The sequence below is a fragment of the Cyprinodon tularosa genome, unplaced genomic scaffold, assembly GCF_016077235.1.
Source record: "Cyprinodon tularosa strain WSP-4 unplaced genomic scaffold, ASM1607723v1 ctg368, whole genome shotgun sequence".
Lineage (NCBI taxonomy): Eukaryota > Metazoa > Chordata > Actinopteri > Cyprinodontiformes > Cyprinodontidae > Cyprinodon > Cyprinodon tularosa.
The window spans coordinates 1,034,200-1,050,000 of NW_024039083.1; the positions used below are offsets into that span (position 1 = coordinate 1,034,200).

Consider the following 15,801-nt stretch of genomic DNA (forward strand, 5'->3'; position numbering starts at 1 on the left):
GTTCTATGACAGAGATTAGAAGCTTAAACTAATAAAATGCTATAGCTTCTCATGAAACTGCAAAACTATACGTTAGCTGTAATACATTGAGTCATTCCATCATCTTATGCTTGCACTTCTCTCTCTTGCTGTCTTGCAGCCTGAATGAACCACAGACGCGTGGATATGTAGAAATACGTTTAACTTTTTAGATTGCTTCTGCCTTAATGTTTAACATCATAGGAATATTCTAAATGACTGTGTGAACATTAGAGGGAGTCATCAAAAACAGGAATGGTGTGTTCAATGATCTGAGGAAGTTTGGACTTCGGAGTTTCCCACCAAATTGACATGGATTAGTGTTAAGAATCATCCAGTTTCTCCAGTATCTCTCATGTGTAAACATAGAGAGCCATTATTCCCCAACGTAGTTGACCTTCTGTGGAGAGAGCAGCGCCATAAGTTGAACTTCAATGACTGTAGTGGTTTGCTATGATCTAGACACGACGTTCACACATTAGCTGCTTCTTTCTCTCACGCCGTCTTTTTACATGCACAAGAATGCACATAGGCATGTTCACACTTAGTCCTATCAAGGGAGCAATTATAGTTCATATCTGCGTTCACCCCCGTCACACCTGCAACCACAGAGAGACAGCGACCAACTGTTCTTTTGCTCTGCATCCTTTTACCCTCTAAAGAAATGCGTGCGCACACATCTAATCCACACACGCGCTCCTGCTCACATGGTAGTTTCTTTGAACGATCTCACAAAGGCATAAACAGTGGGGAGCTAAGTGTGATGATGTTTTGTTGTGCCTGCTGTCTTAGCTACAACAGGGACAGAGTTCCACTCGAGCTCACGACTGTCGTTTAGCTTCACCTTTTGCTTTATGGTGAGAGGAGAGTATGGGGACAAAGACAATAAAAACAGGCAAAATAAAAATCAAGATTTGTTGATGTGTGTTTCTCTTTAACAGGTAATATTTGTAGCTTTACAGAAACGCAGGGAAGGTCAGGAAGCAGCAGGATCTATTGTTTTGTCCAGGGTCCGCAAATACAATACATTGGTCCTGTTTACTAGAAGCAGCTGTTAGGGACAAACATCTTCAATTCATTGATAATGTGTGTTTTTTGTTGCTGTTGTTTCAGTCGCTGAAGTACTCGTTCCAGACTAAAGACCGTCTCTGTTTCGTCATGGAGTACGTGAACGGAGGGGAGGTAGGTCTACTCCAAATACGTTTGTGGTTAGTTTATGTTGCTGCTTTGAACAGCCAGTTGAACCACAACTCCACCGCTGTAACTGTCAGCAATTAGAGCTCTACTCTTTCTGCAGCCAGCTGACTCTCTGTGACTCTGTCATAACACTGGCAGCAGCTACTTGGAGTATTTAACATGCTGTGAAATCCACAACCTGTAATTTATACATTTGCTAAAGGTGATTAATCAACAAACCCAGATAAATCGTTAAATTGGCAGTGTAACAACCCCTGGCCACCTTTATTTTGATGCAAGTAAGGAAAATAAGAATAAATTCAAGCCCCATTCCCACAGACTGCCACTCTGGGTCCCTGAGAAAACCCCACACTGCACCCGAGGGCCGCACAGTGGCAGCCCACTGCTCCCCAAGGGAATTGGTTAAATGCAGAGAGTTCATTTCGTTGCTCTGTACTTATAACAGTGTAATGAAAATAAAAGCTGAAAAAAACATAACAAACACATTGAAAGAACAAGTTGGGACCCAATTAAAAGAACCCACTTGAGCTATTAGATTTTGTCAAATTACATTATTAAATGATTTAACCAATAAAGATGTATATTGTGTGGCATTTGTATTCAGTCTCCTCTCAATACAAATACAGTCATATCATTCTATACTGAAGTGCAATGAACAAGTATTTATTTATGGGTTTATTTTGACTTTTCTTTTGTAAAAAAATATTTTTGCATCACCTCTCAGAGGGTAGTCTTTCTTTGTTTTTTTTGTTTTTTTAAAGCAGCAGAGTCACATTAGAAGACTTTTTAAAATGTATACTCAAATGGCTACAAAGTTTTTTTGTTTAATACAGCGTACACTGTCTGGTGTGTTATTTATTTTTGTGTGTTATGGTGTTTTTTTTGCTCAGTTTAATGCTAAATAAAGCCATTATGTGTATATTTGTTAGCGCTAAAGAACTAATCGGATTAATCGACTAATCAAGTCAACTAATTTAGTAATCATTACATTGTTAACTGGAGTATAGAGACTCTAAACAATGTATTTAGCTGACAGAGTAAGTCACTTAGAGCAAAAATTATACAAAGAAAAAGAATTTAAACATATTGCATTTAAAATTAAAAAAACTTTTTTGTCTGTCAATATGCTCTATCCAGAACTTCTCAAGAGGAAAAGTTTGTTTTACCTGGTTTATTTTTTTTTTAAGTTTTTCTTAAGGAACCTTTTGCTATCAGATTATTAATTGATTAATCGATTTGCAAAATAATCGATAGTTGCAGCCCGAATATTTACAATAGAAATAAGGTTCCCACTGTTTCAACATGATGGGCCCCCTTATACATTAACTTGTGGCCTGGGAATCCTCCATTGAAAACCCACAGACAATATGTAAATAAAACCACCTTTTAGAGCATCTTTCTTACCTTATTCCATTAGTCAACTAACATCTTTTCAACACTGAATTATAATCCCACTGAATAACAGATTTTTCTACAAACGGTTAATAATAAAAACAGAATGTCACCTCTCTCCCTGTGTGTAGTGGTGCGGCTGTGCTTAATGTCTGTCCAATCATGTCGTTTCACTCTAGATGCGTTTTGCTTTGAGCACCTTTTAAGTTAAAAGGCAGACGCACACATCTTGGTTGCATTTCAGCGCCCCATGAGCCAAGGTTGGATGTTATTTTTTTTATATATATATATATATATATATATATATATATATATATATATATATAGTTTGACAGGAAGAGTCATTGTCCAGTTTTAAATCCCCTGAGTTTCACCTCAGTAAGATCCATAACAGTGTATGTTGTATTTTTAGAATGATTAAAATATTTTCTAATGTTGATTGCAAGAAATAGATTTTTGTTTTCTTGTTTTTCCATCCATTTTTCTTTGGATGATTGAAAATTGGATAAAAAAGACACATACATCTGTTGGGGAACATTGTCAGGAATAAACAATAAAGGTTAATCAAAAGAATGCATCGAGGACAGGCAGAATCCTACCATGAAACTTTATCTGCCAACCAACTGGCCCCACTCCCAACTTCCCATCTTCTTTCTCTCCTCACCTAAGGGGCAGATAGGTAGCCTGAATGACAGTCAAAGAGGAAATGAGTTTGGATTCCCTCACTTTTCCATTTCTCAAATTTTTAATCGGGCCGTTTTTGCAATCTTGGTTCATTCCCTTAGTGGAACTGTCACCTGCTCCCCTCCCAGTTAGTTATGCGGTTCAGCCAGTGCCAGGCTTGAGCAAACACACACAATGACGACACCACCAAACACACACACACACACAGTGGAAATCTGTACCTAGGTGGACAAATCATGTTCACACATGCAACGCGAATGCATCGACTCACAAGCCATTACAAACCTGCCACAGTCACAGCTGCCAGTGCACTGATGAAGGCCCACCTGTCGTGTCTGCCCCCCCCATCCTCTCTCACACACTCACGCATAAAACACACACCCACACTCACACTAGTGTATGAATAGCCTCTAGGGAAGGTGGCCTGTAAGTGTCCCTCCGGTGCCCATAGGCAGACCTCCCTGTACAATTAATAGGAGACTTTTAGCCTCTGGCATCATTGTAATCTATACATCTTGACTGCTTTAACTCATCAGGCCTGTGTCATTTTAAGGCAACGTGTGTAGCTTTATGTCAGCGTGACATTTTTCAGCATCAACAACACTGAGGAGAGATGAAGGGATTTGGTTGTTAGGGAATAATACAGCAGGTAAAATGAAAGGATTGAATATCTCGTCCTTAAAGGAGCCATGACCTGCTGCTTTACTACAAACAGTAGGATTTAATAAATAGCTGTGTCCATTGTCATCATCTGGCTTCCTTACAATCCTTACAAAATAGTTTTTTTTGTATTCTTCTTTAATAATTTTAACAAGAAAGCACCTTCAGACACTTTATATTATCCCCTTTATTCACTGGGTTACACATCAGAATTTAACTTTTGTGCATTCATGTTGATGGAGCATTAGCAACATTAGGGGTATGGCATGGTTGGCTCTCTTACACAATGGCTGATAATTTATACAAACAGCAACACCTACTGACTGCTAGTGCCTACAGGTGAGATTGTTGGAATTGCTCCTATTGGGGACATAGAGATGAGTAGTGATAGCAAATGGGGCTACTATACTGACCATAATAAAATTTTGTGGAGAGCCGAACTCCGGTGAATTTTTCTGGTTTGAACAAGCCAACAGAAAAAAAATCCACTCTCAAATTGAACAATTTTCCATCAGGTTTCAATTGAAGCAGTTATCTGCAATAAATTATGGTACAACCCACCAAATGCTTTGTAAATATATATATATATATATATATATATATATATATATATATATATATATATATATTAGGGATGGAACGATTCGGTTCGACTGCCTCGATTCAATTTACATATGTTGCGTTTGGTTCTGCGCTGCTCCTTTTTCTCATAGGTGCAGCATGTACACTCCAGAGCAGAAGGTGGCGGTACTGTGACCAAAGCCAACCACCAGTGGTAAACAAGAAGAAGAAGAAGCGAAGCAGCGTAGCCGCGTGTAGCAGAAAAAAATCAGTTGTTGTGGAGAATTGTGTGGGTATGGCGAGTGGGAAAGAACAGGAGTTGGAAGACGCGCCAGCAGCACTTTATAGGTCTGCTGTATGGGACCACTTTGCATTTAGAGTGACCTACGATGACGGCGGAAAGAAAGTTGTGGATAAAAATGCAACAGTGTGCAAGCATTGTGCAACACCTGTTATACTATACAAGACATGATAGATTTTCCTAACAATCAACATATTCCCGAACCAAACAGAAAACCGTGACCACGAAACCGTGAACCGAACCAAACCGTGGATTTAGTGAACTTTTCCACCCCTAATATATATATATATATATATATATATATATATATATATATATATATATATATATATATATATATATATATATATATATATATATATATATATAATAAGCAGGTCCAGTTTTTCCAAAAGATTGTATAACACACTCATTTGTCGTGTCCTCTAGACAAACTCACAGCAGAAGACTCCACTGCTGAAGAAAAACCATTATAAAACTCATTTAGTTTGTTACAGAAACTTCTGACAGATTGTTGACAAACTGGGAGATTTTCGTCTGGTCAGTGGGACCAGATACACTTTTGGCTACAACCTCCCACATACTGTAGAACAGCACCATTTTTCATTATCATCATCATCATCATCATCATCATCTTTTTATTCCAGTTAATATTATTTTTGGTCTAACTTGTACTGATATCTGTCCATTTCCCCCTCTGTAGGAGGGTTAAAAGAGATGAGTTGTTTGTTAAGGAATTAGTCTCCATCCAACTCCAGATGTAAGCAAGTTGAAAAGAAAGATGAAGGCCCAGGGTTAGGCCAGTAATGAGCGCTGCAGTGGAGGTAGCATGGCAGAGGTGTTGGCTGTAGCAGCAGCAGCCATCGCTCTGTCTTTAACCAGAATGGTGTATTGATTAAACCCCTTGATTTGGCCCAGATCAGCCAGCTCCTTGCTAGCGCTGTGCCAACACGGCCCGTAGGGTTACATGGAAGAAGTGTGTGCAGCAAAAGGGGGGCTGCTAGATGAGGCGCCAGCTGCCGGGCTCTTCCACCCACCCTCCTCCGAGACGCCAGCCCCCCTCCTGCCATCACTCTCCCCTCCGCTATCTATCATCTCAATATGGTGCGGGCAGCCAGTTTGTGTTGTGCTAATTTCCTCCAATAAATCAGTAATTATTGCTGTGCCGTCCCTGCTGTCTCCCCCACATTTCAACCCCCCATTACCCTTCCTTTTTTTTTGGGCTTGCTCTCTACCTCACCCTTTCTCTGTCTTCCTCTCTCCTTCTCCTGCAGCTGTTTTTCCATTTGTCCAGAGAGCGAGTGTTCTCAGAGGAACGCACGCGCTTCTACGGCGCTGAGATAGTCTCAGCACTCAACTACCTGCATTCAGCCAAGATTGTGTACCGGGACCTCAAGGTAAACAGAACCCAGAAGTAAAAGGGGAGTCTGGTCACATATTTGAGGGAAAAGAATTGCTGCTCCCCCCCTCACCTTTTTTTTTTTTTGCCCTGCTCCACAGTTGTGTGTGTTTCCTTTTTTTTTTTTTCTTCGTTGATTCAAGTGGCTCAGAATTGGTTGTAATTAAAAAGTGGGACAGAGACCTACACAAAGCAAAAAAAAAAAAAAAAAGATTGGGGGGTGCTGATGCCACAGAGGTAGAGAGGTAGATGGCTCCGTCTGAGCGCCTGCCTGGCAGCCTTGGCCTCAGACCTGCTGACAGCAGCCAAGAAAACAGGAGGGGGAAAAAAAAGCAGGCGCAGAGAGAGAAAAACACTTCAGCCATTAAAATTAAAAGGTTGAGTGGCTCCACAACACGCCTGAAGTTTATTTCCCTCATTTGTTCAGAGTTCAGTGTGTCTTGGTGTGCCTCCTCATCTCTCTGTTTATGTGTCTACCTCTGCTCACTGTTACACTTTTGGCTTTTTGATCTGTTATCAAAGCGCCCAGCACTGCAGGAACGCTGATGGTTCTCACTGATGGATGATGACAATAAGTTCTGTCTTTTTGTTTTGGGTCCAGCTGGAAAACCTGATGCTGGATAAAGACGGTCATATAAAAATCACAGATTTTGGACTCTGCAAGGAGGGCATCACTGACGCTGCTACCATGAAGACCTTCTGTGGAACACCAGAGTACCTCGCACCAGAGGTAACGCTTCATACAAACTACTACAATCAGATTCAGCTTCCTTATTCCTCTCACTGTTTTTTTATTCTCTACCTGTCTTCTTATCTGCTCTTCAAATCTAACGAACAGTCTATTAAACGTGTATGTTTATCTTCGTTAGCTAGGAAATTACGGTATATGCATAAATATTTGGCTATTTTAAAGATTCACATGGATCATTAGTCTGTGTAGGATTATAGTACTGCAGTGATTCAAGGCCTATTTTTGTTTTAGCAGAGGTGTACCATATGGGTCTGCTAGCAACAGGCCAGAAGGTAACCCTGAATGAAACTACAATAGAATCACTGTACCACCACTATATAAAAATATTGAAGCATAAATATAAGGGATCTCACTGTGCATGTAATTACTTTCAGACTGAATGAAGGAACAAAAGACATGTTATATATAGCTTGAATAAACCTTTAACCTAAATTTAACTTGACTAAAGGAAAAATATCAAATTAACACCTAAATTGCCACTAAGTGTATTAATTTCCAAGCTTGTCCTGTTGGTCTTTATGGAGTAAAATGTGTATCTGCTGTGGTAGCTAGCCTGTTATCTTCAGCTTAGCAAACATGCAGCTTACCAGACCTGGACAACATGTCACATCGACTTTATCATTACTTTTTCCAACATAAGCCTTTAGATGTGATATTTTGTTACGTATATAACAAGTTCCATGCATGCAAATTCTCTATGCTGGCCTTTGGATTTAATATCACTGCCTTGCTTATGTCAATACTTGATCTATATCTTTATCGGTCATAATGCTAAAACCTAAAAAGACTGGTGGGGGAAATGGGGAAAGAAATCATTATTATAATTAATAACCATCATTATGGAATGCTTCTTTGGTTTATACACCATGACTGTTTGCTTTTTTCACGATCCAAAAGTATTTCCAGACAGACTAATATGTAATGAGCAGACCTTTTAGACCATAACATGATTTAAAAAGGTTATCTTTAAAACACAATGCAAAGCAGCTGGTAGCATGGCAGCTGTAGTTTTAAAGCAGCTGAATCCAGACACAAGCCAAATGGTAGAACTTAATAACATTTTCTCAGCCAGCTCGCTGGCAGTGCGCAGCAACACGTAGGGGATTTAGGATCTTGGTATTGCTAACTAGGCCATGCATGGGGTCAGATCAGACTATTAAATGAAATGTTTGGACAAAGCAAACTGCAGATTAAGGATGAAACGCTGAAAGGTGTAACACATCAGGTGAACATCAGCGGTGATGAATTCCTTCATCGCTTTGACATTAAAGCTTTCTCGCTCTGTTTATCTCTAATCAACTGATGAGCGATACGTTCATCGGGGGTCTGACTGTTATGTTCGGCAAAGCTAGCAGATTGACTGAGGCCTTGTTCTACATAAAAGCATTTGCAGCATCCACAGGCAGCCTATCCATTAGGCCGCGCGGGGGCCTCTGTGAACTGTGGGGACTCCGGTCGCCCGCAGCACAGCGCCTGTTTATCTAACAGCAGCCCCATCTGATTAGCTTAACCACCGGGATTATAACCCGTCTTTGATAAACGGCCACACACCAGGCAAGGTCACTGCACGCCTTCTAACTTATGGTTGCTCCCGCTCAAACACATATTGTGTTTTTTATTTGTTAGCATGTTTGAATTGTTGCCTTCATGCATGTGTATGTTTTATTTCTCTGATTTCACAGGCAAGTAGTTTCCATAATATCAGGGTGAGGAGTAAATATGCAGCTCAGGAGTGTGAATGAGGGTGTTGGCGGTCGAACTAAGCATGCACGCTCTCAACAGCCACCTTCTTGCACTCCCTGTTTTTCTTTTTCGCCGCCGTACGCTGTCCAGTGACGGACGCTGCTTCAGTGGGAGGCCAGAGGATCAACTGGCAAGATGGATGCAGGACTGTAGGTGGTGGAGACAGAGCGATGGAGATGTGCACGTAAAGACAAGAGAGGCAGAGTGTAGATCCCACTCAAAAAAAAAAAAAAGTACGGTGGACAATTTGGCGCAGTGTTTTGTGCCTTTTTTTTTTCCTGTAGTCCCTTCCTTTGCGTGCCAAAAGCTGATTGGAGGCTGTTGGTTATTTTTCACAGGATGTGTGTCTCCTTGTGCATTTATGTGTGTGTGTTAGTGCTGCGGAAAGTGCAGGCTAAAGCGAGGCAGATGGCGGCAGATGGGCGAGGTTGGAGGAAGGTGGTCGGGAAAAAAAAAAAAAGGAAGAAAAAAAAAACCCTGGAAATCTACACCAGTGCCACTCGCCCGCCCGCCCGCACACTCCGCTCGCCCGCGTGTAAAAATAACACAGCTCGCTCGGAGCCAAGTTACAGAGATGCAAAGTAGCCGGGATTAAAAAGAGAAAGGTGGATTGGATTGGGGGGGGGGGGGGTCGTAGATGGAGGGAGACAAGAAGAAATTTTCAGGGTTACAGGAGGGAAATTCTGATGGTTCCTGCGTTTGCTGTCCTAGGAAGGGGGCAGAAGATGATCTTAGGGCAATGCAAAGTGAATCACTGCAGCTGAAGATGCCGAGCAGCAGACTTAGGTGTTGTTTCTATATCAGCCACAATAGAACAAACGTTTACGTGAGAATACTGAACAGAAAAAAACAAAGAAGGAGTGTTTTCTCTGCTTCTTCCTCCATATTTTCTGTATTTGACACTTTTCTTTGTGGCAGTTTTTTAAAGTATTGAAGGGGGGTGGAATTGGTCTTTTTCCATTCATGTTTTTTTTTTTTTTTATGTGTGTTGTATATGTCGGACAGTGACCTTTTCACTATAAATGTTTAACAAACATTGCGGCGCAGTCAGCTGTTGGGGGAACATTTGGAAATGTTAGCAGATTGTCAGGGTAAACCCGTTTCCAAATAATGACACTGTGCAGATAGAAGGTCCACGTCTGACATCAGCAATATGGGATTGTATGGCCACAGTATAGGAAGTGTGTATGTGGGACTGTGTTCCCCTGCTGGCTATCTGGGCTCTAACAGCCACAGGCGTTGTGAGCCCGTCCCGTCCTGTGTAGCCCCTGCGCTTTCTGCCAAAGCCCCCGTCCTGCGAACAGCAGCTAGCTGCCACATGGCTGCCCCAGCGGGGACCGGGACGGGTCGAGACCTTTTTCCCTCTCTGCTGCTTTTAATCTCAGCTCCGCTCCTCTCTCCTCCTCTCCTGCTGATGGTTTAAATTGTCCCTAACTCATATCGTCCCATTTATTACTCAGTTCTGTTGCTAAATTATACACACACAAACCCGATGCGATGCCTCGGCGCCTGGGGCTGTAGGGCAGCATTCTGGCTCTGTGTGGATTAATCTGCTCCCTGCCTGCAACCGAGCTGCCACCACCTTCCTCAGACATGGGTCAAACTAAAACACACAGCCTTCTCTGCACATCCACACGCTAACAGTGCATTAAAAACCAACATTTTATCTGAAGTTATTACCACAAACTACTGCATTTTGAATGGATTTTACGTCATAGATTAATGCAAAATAGTCCATAAAGTTTAATCGGTACAAAAGATGTATATCTTTCTCCTTTTGTGCTTGTGTTCCCTATATCTGTTACCTCTAAATGACACCAGTTGGCTACAAAAGTCTTGTGGGAGAATGTGTTAACAGATGTAGTTGTGCATTTTAAAAAGTTCTGTTCATGGTTTGCTACAAATCATGTAGAGGAGACTGTAAAAGAAAATGCTCGCCTTTTAGGACTATATGAAAAATGACAAATGGCCAAAAAAACAACACTTCACTCCCCGTTCCTACTGTGAAACATGGTGATTGCTGCATCATGCTTTGGAATGCTTTTGCACAGCAGGAAGAGAGGAGCTGACAGGAGTCTCAAAGAAGAGAATGGGCCGAAATGGACGTAAAAAAAAACTAAAGTGAATGAAAAACAGGCATTTTCTTCATATCCAACCCAACAGATTTATTTGTCAGCACGTCTGAACTTTATGTTGCATCTTTGTATAAAGAAGAAAAAGTTCAGACAGCTCACTAGATTAGCAGCAAAAACAGCCTTCTAAGCTGCTTTGAATTTCACAAACTGCAGCCCTTACTGTGTGAGCGCTGAAACAACACCAAACATCTCCCAGTTTGCCTCCCTCTCCAAACTTTATGAATTTGATGAGGATGGATAAATATTCCATCTGCCGTGTACGAGTGTGTGTCTGACAGTCTCCCAGCAGTCTAAGCCGGTGTTATCCCTCCAGCCGTACCAGTCAGAAGTATATATCTGGAGCTGGCGCCGTGCTTCATTCCCCCAGCTCTTCTCTGCAGCTGCCAACTGGGTGACCAGCTTGATTCCCTCGCAAACACATTCACACATAACAAATGGCTCTCGTAACTCTTATTTACTTTAACATACAGTGCTTTGAGGAGGACTCAAGATGACATGAACTTTTTTACATATTTTTAACCTGCCACCACCTATTTTATATAAAGAAGTCTTTAACCCTTATCTGGGAGTAAAAGTAAAGGTCATTGTTAAGAGAAATCCTGTAAAATAAGGGACAAAGCAAACGTCAATTTTTTTTTTTTTTTAGCTTACATACAGAAAGCTGTATGTGTGTTTGAAAATGCTAAACAATCCCAAGAGTAAAACATGGTGGTGGCAGCATCATGGTGTGAGGAAGGTGATGCATTTCTTCATCAGAGTTGATGGGAAGATGGCTGAGCTAAACATGAGAGAATACAGCATGGGGAGTTGAGATTAGATAAGACTTAATTGATCTAGCACTTTGCTAGATCAATAAAGTTAGCTTGGCAAAAGTGCCAACAAGTGCTTTAATCAAAGCAACTTGGCTACTTTGAAGAACCAAGAATATAAGAAATTGTTTCAGTTGTTTCAAACTTTTTTGTTAGGTATATAATTCCACATGTGTTAATTCATAGTTTTGATGCCTTCAGTGTGAATCTACAATTTTCATAGTCATGAAAATAAAGAAAACTCTTTGAATGAGAAGGTGTGTCCACAATTTTAGTCTGTGCTATATATATGTTTATATATTTATAAACTCTTACTCACCCATCGCGGGTGGTCTTCCCCCCTTTTTCCGTCAAGCTCGGGTCCTCTACCAGAGGCCTGGGAGCTTGAGGGTTCTGCTCAGTATCTTTGCTGTTCCTAGAACTGCATTCTTCTGGACCGAGATGTCTGATGTATTTCCAGGGATCTGCTGTAACCACTCCTCCAGTTTGGGGGTCACTGCCCCGAGGGCCCCAATGACCACGGGTACCACTGATGTCTTGACCTTCCAGGTTTTCTCCAGCTCTTCTCTGAAGCCCTGGTATTTCTCTAGTTTTTCATGTTTTTTTCATGATGTTGCAGTAACTTGGTATTGCTATGGCAACCACAACAGCTTTCCTCTGCTTTTTGTCCACCAACACAATTTCCAGTTGGTTTGCCATTACCATTCGGTTCGTCTGTATATGGAAGTCCCACAGGATGTTGGCTTGATCATTCTCTACCATCTTTGGAGGAGTTTCCCACTTGGACCTTGGGGTTTTCAGCCCATACTCTGCAGAGAAGTTTCTGTACACTATTCCAGCCACTTGGTTATGGCACTTCATGTAAACTTTCCCTGCCAGCATTTTGCACCCTGCAGTCATGTGCTAGATTGTCTCAGGGGCCTCTTTGCACAGTCTGCACCTGGGGTCTTGTCTGGTGTGGTAGATTTGGGCCTCTATTGCTCTGGTGATTAGGGCCTGCTCCTGTTCAGCCATGATGAGTGCCTCTGTGCCGTCCTTCAGTCCGCCTTTGTCTAGCCATTGGTAGGATTTCCTGATATCTGCCACTCCATTTATATTATGGTGGTACATCCCTTGTAGAGGCTTATCCTCCAATGACAGAGTCTCTGGCACCTCATCTTCTGTTCACCATTGTCTGAGACATTCAGTGAGGATGTAGTGTGTTGTAGCCTTGTCCTTGATGTACTTAGGGATCTTGGATGTTTCATCCTGGATAGTGTCTCCTACACCATTAGTCCTCTGCCTCCTTACTTACAGGTGCTGGTCATAAAATTAGAATATCATGAAAAAGTAGATTGATTTCAGTAATTCCATTTAAAAAGTGAAACTTGTATATTATATTCATACATTACATACAAACTCATATATTTCAGATGTTTATTTTGTTTAATTTTGATGATTACAAATGACAACAAATGAAAATCTCAAATTCATCATATCAGAAAATTAGAATATTGTGAAAAGGTTCAAAATTGATGGCCCCTGGTGCCACACTCTAATCAGCTAATTAACTCAAACCACCTGCAAAAGCCTTTAAATGGTCTTTCAGTCTAGTTCTATAGGCTACACAATCATGGGGAAGACTGCTGACTTGACAGTTGTCCAAAAGACGACCATCGACACCTTGCACAAGGAGGGCAAGACACAAAAGGTCATCGCTAAAGAGGCTGGCTGTTCACAGAGCTCAGTGTCCAAGCACATTAATAGAGAGGCGAAGGGAAGGAAAAGATGTGGTCGAAAAAAGTGTACAAGCAAGAGAGATAACCGCACCCTGGAGAGGATTGTGAAACAAAACCCATTCAAAAATGTGGGGGAGATTCACAAAGAGTGGACTGCAGCTGGAGTGAGTGCTTCAAGAACCACCACACACAGACGTATGAAAGACATGGGTTTCTGCTGTCGCATTCCTTGTGTCAAGCCACTCTTGAACCACAGACAGCGTCAGAAGCGTCTTGCCTGGGCTAAAGAGAAACAGGACTGGACTGCTGGTGAGTGGTCCAAAGTCATGTTCTCTGATGAAAGTAAATTTTGCATTTCCTTTGGAAATCAAGGTCCCAGAGTCTGGAGGAAAAGAAGAGAGGCACTTCATCCACGTTGCTTGAAGTCCAGTGTAAAGTTTCCACAGTCAGTGATGGTTTGGGGTGCCATGTCATCTGCTGGTGTTGGTCCATTGTGTTTTCTGAGGTCCAGGGTCAATGCAGCCACATACCAGGAAGTTTTAGAGCACTTCATGCTTCCTGCAGCTGACCAACTTTTTGGAGATGCAGATTTCATTTTCCAACAGGACTTGGCACCTGCACACAGTGCCAAAGCTACCAGTACCTGGTTGAAGGACCATGGTATCCCTGTTCTTAATTGGCCAGCAAACTCTCCTGACCTTAACCCCATAGAAAATCTATGGGGTATTGTGAAGAAGAAGATGCAATACACCAGACCCAACAATTCAGAAGAGCTAAAAGCCACTATTAGAGCAACCTGGGCTATCATAACACCTGAGCAGTGCCACAGACTGATCGACTCCATGCCACGCCGCATTGCTGCAGTAATACAGGCCAAAGGAGGCCCAACTAAATACTGAGTGCTGTACATGCTCATACTTTTCATGTTCATACTTTTCAGTTGACCAACATTTCTATAAATCCTTTGTTTTTATTGGTCTTCAGTAATATTCTAATTTTCTGATATGATGAATTTGAGATTTTCATTTGTTGTCATTTGTAATCATCAAAATTAAACAAAATAAACATCTGAAATATATGAGTTTGTACGTAATGTATGAATATAATATACAAGTTTCACTTTTTAAATGGAATTACTGAAATCAATCTACTTTTTCATGATATTCTAATTTTATGACCAGCACCTGTATGGCTGGCATACAGTCTCAGGGTACTGGATTTGGGATGGTATCCTCCATGACTGGTTAGGAGCTTTCGTGTCTTAACATCTGTGGCCTGTACCTCCTCCTTTGGCCAGCTTATTATTTCTGCAGGGTATCTGATTACTGGTAGAGTGTAGCTATTTATTGCCCGAGACTTATTCTTGCCATTGAACTGGCTCCTTATGACCTGCCTTAATCGTTGGAGGTATTTGGCCGTAGTCGCTTTCCTTGTTACCTCTTCGAGGTTGCCATTTGCTTGTGGGATTCTATGGTACTTGTAGCTAACTTCATTGTCTGCTATTGTTCCTTCTGGAATTGAGACCCCCTCTTTGTGGAGTACCTTCGCCCTTCGGTTACCCTTAATTGCTAACCGAGGGCGAACAATCCTGATTCAGAAGGACCCCTCAAATGGTATACTGTAGTCCCATCCAACTATCGACCCATAACCTGCCTCTCCACAACGTGGAGCTCATGTCTGGGATCATAGCGGCTAAGATAAGCGGGTACATGGATCAATACCTGAGCACAGCTCAGAAGGGAATTGGCAAAAATGCCAGAGGTGCCAAACACCAACTCCTGGTAGATAGAACAGTCAATGAAGACTGTAGAACCCGAAACACTAACTTAAGTACTGCCTGGATTGATTACAAGAAAGCCTACGACTCAATGCCACACATTTAGATTATTGAATGATTGGAGAACAGCTGAAGTTTTTATTATTGTACAGGTTAATGCACAGGTATTAAAAAGGTATATATAAATAGGTATTTATTTATATAGTTATTGCACAGGGTATTAAATAGTGCTTGCATATTAGTTATTGCACAAGTTATTGCAGTTGTAGTGCCGCTGTAGAAGTCTTTCACTAAAGGAGCAGCACAGCTATATTATAGATGCTGATACAGATCCTTAGTTACTCCTCTTCCTGTTGGTAATAATCCTCTTCACTCTCTCTAGCACGTCCTTAAATAGCTATAACGTGGTTATAATATGACCAACAGTTACTGCAGTCATTGACGTCGTGCTCCATGAAGAATCTGTCGGTTAAAGTCAAGCTTCCTGTTGCGCTGATCTGACACCGACAACAACTGCTTTTGTGGGTTTTTGTTTGTGCTTTTGTATGTTTTTCTTTTTTTTTTTTTGCAAGATGAGAGAAACCAGCCTTTTTCGCTCCCTACAGCTGGGACACAACACTTTGTCAGAGTATAGTACGTTTGAGAGGCTTCTTTTA

At 41.5% G+C, this 15,801-nt stretch overlaps 1 protein-coding gene across 3 annotated transcripts in view; it reads left to right on the forward strand.

Annotated features, from left to right (window-relative positions):
* Positions 1-15,801, forward strand: part of akt3a (v-akt murine thymoma viral oncogene homolog 3a) — an 87,427-nt gene that overhangs the window by 62,677 nt on the left and 8,949 nt on the right. For all 3 annotated transcript variants that reach the window (XM_038296142.1, XM_038296143.1, XM_038296144.1), the window contains exons 8-10: positions 1,132-1,200; positions 6,088-6,210; positions 6,814-6,942. In XM_038296142.1, the coding sequence (XP_038152070.1) occupies positions 1,132-1,200; positions 6,088-6,210; positions 6,814-6,942 (321 nt within the window). The remainder of the gene's footprint in view (positions 1-1,131; positions 1,201-6,087; positions 6,211-6,813; positions 6,943-15,801) is intronic.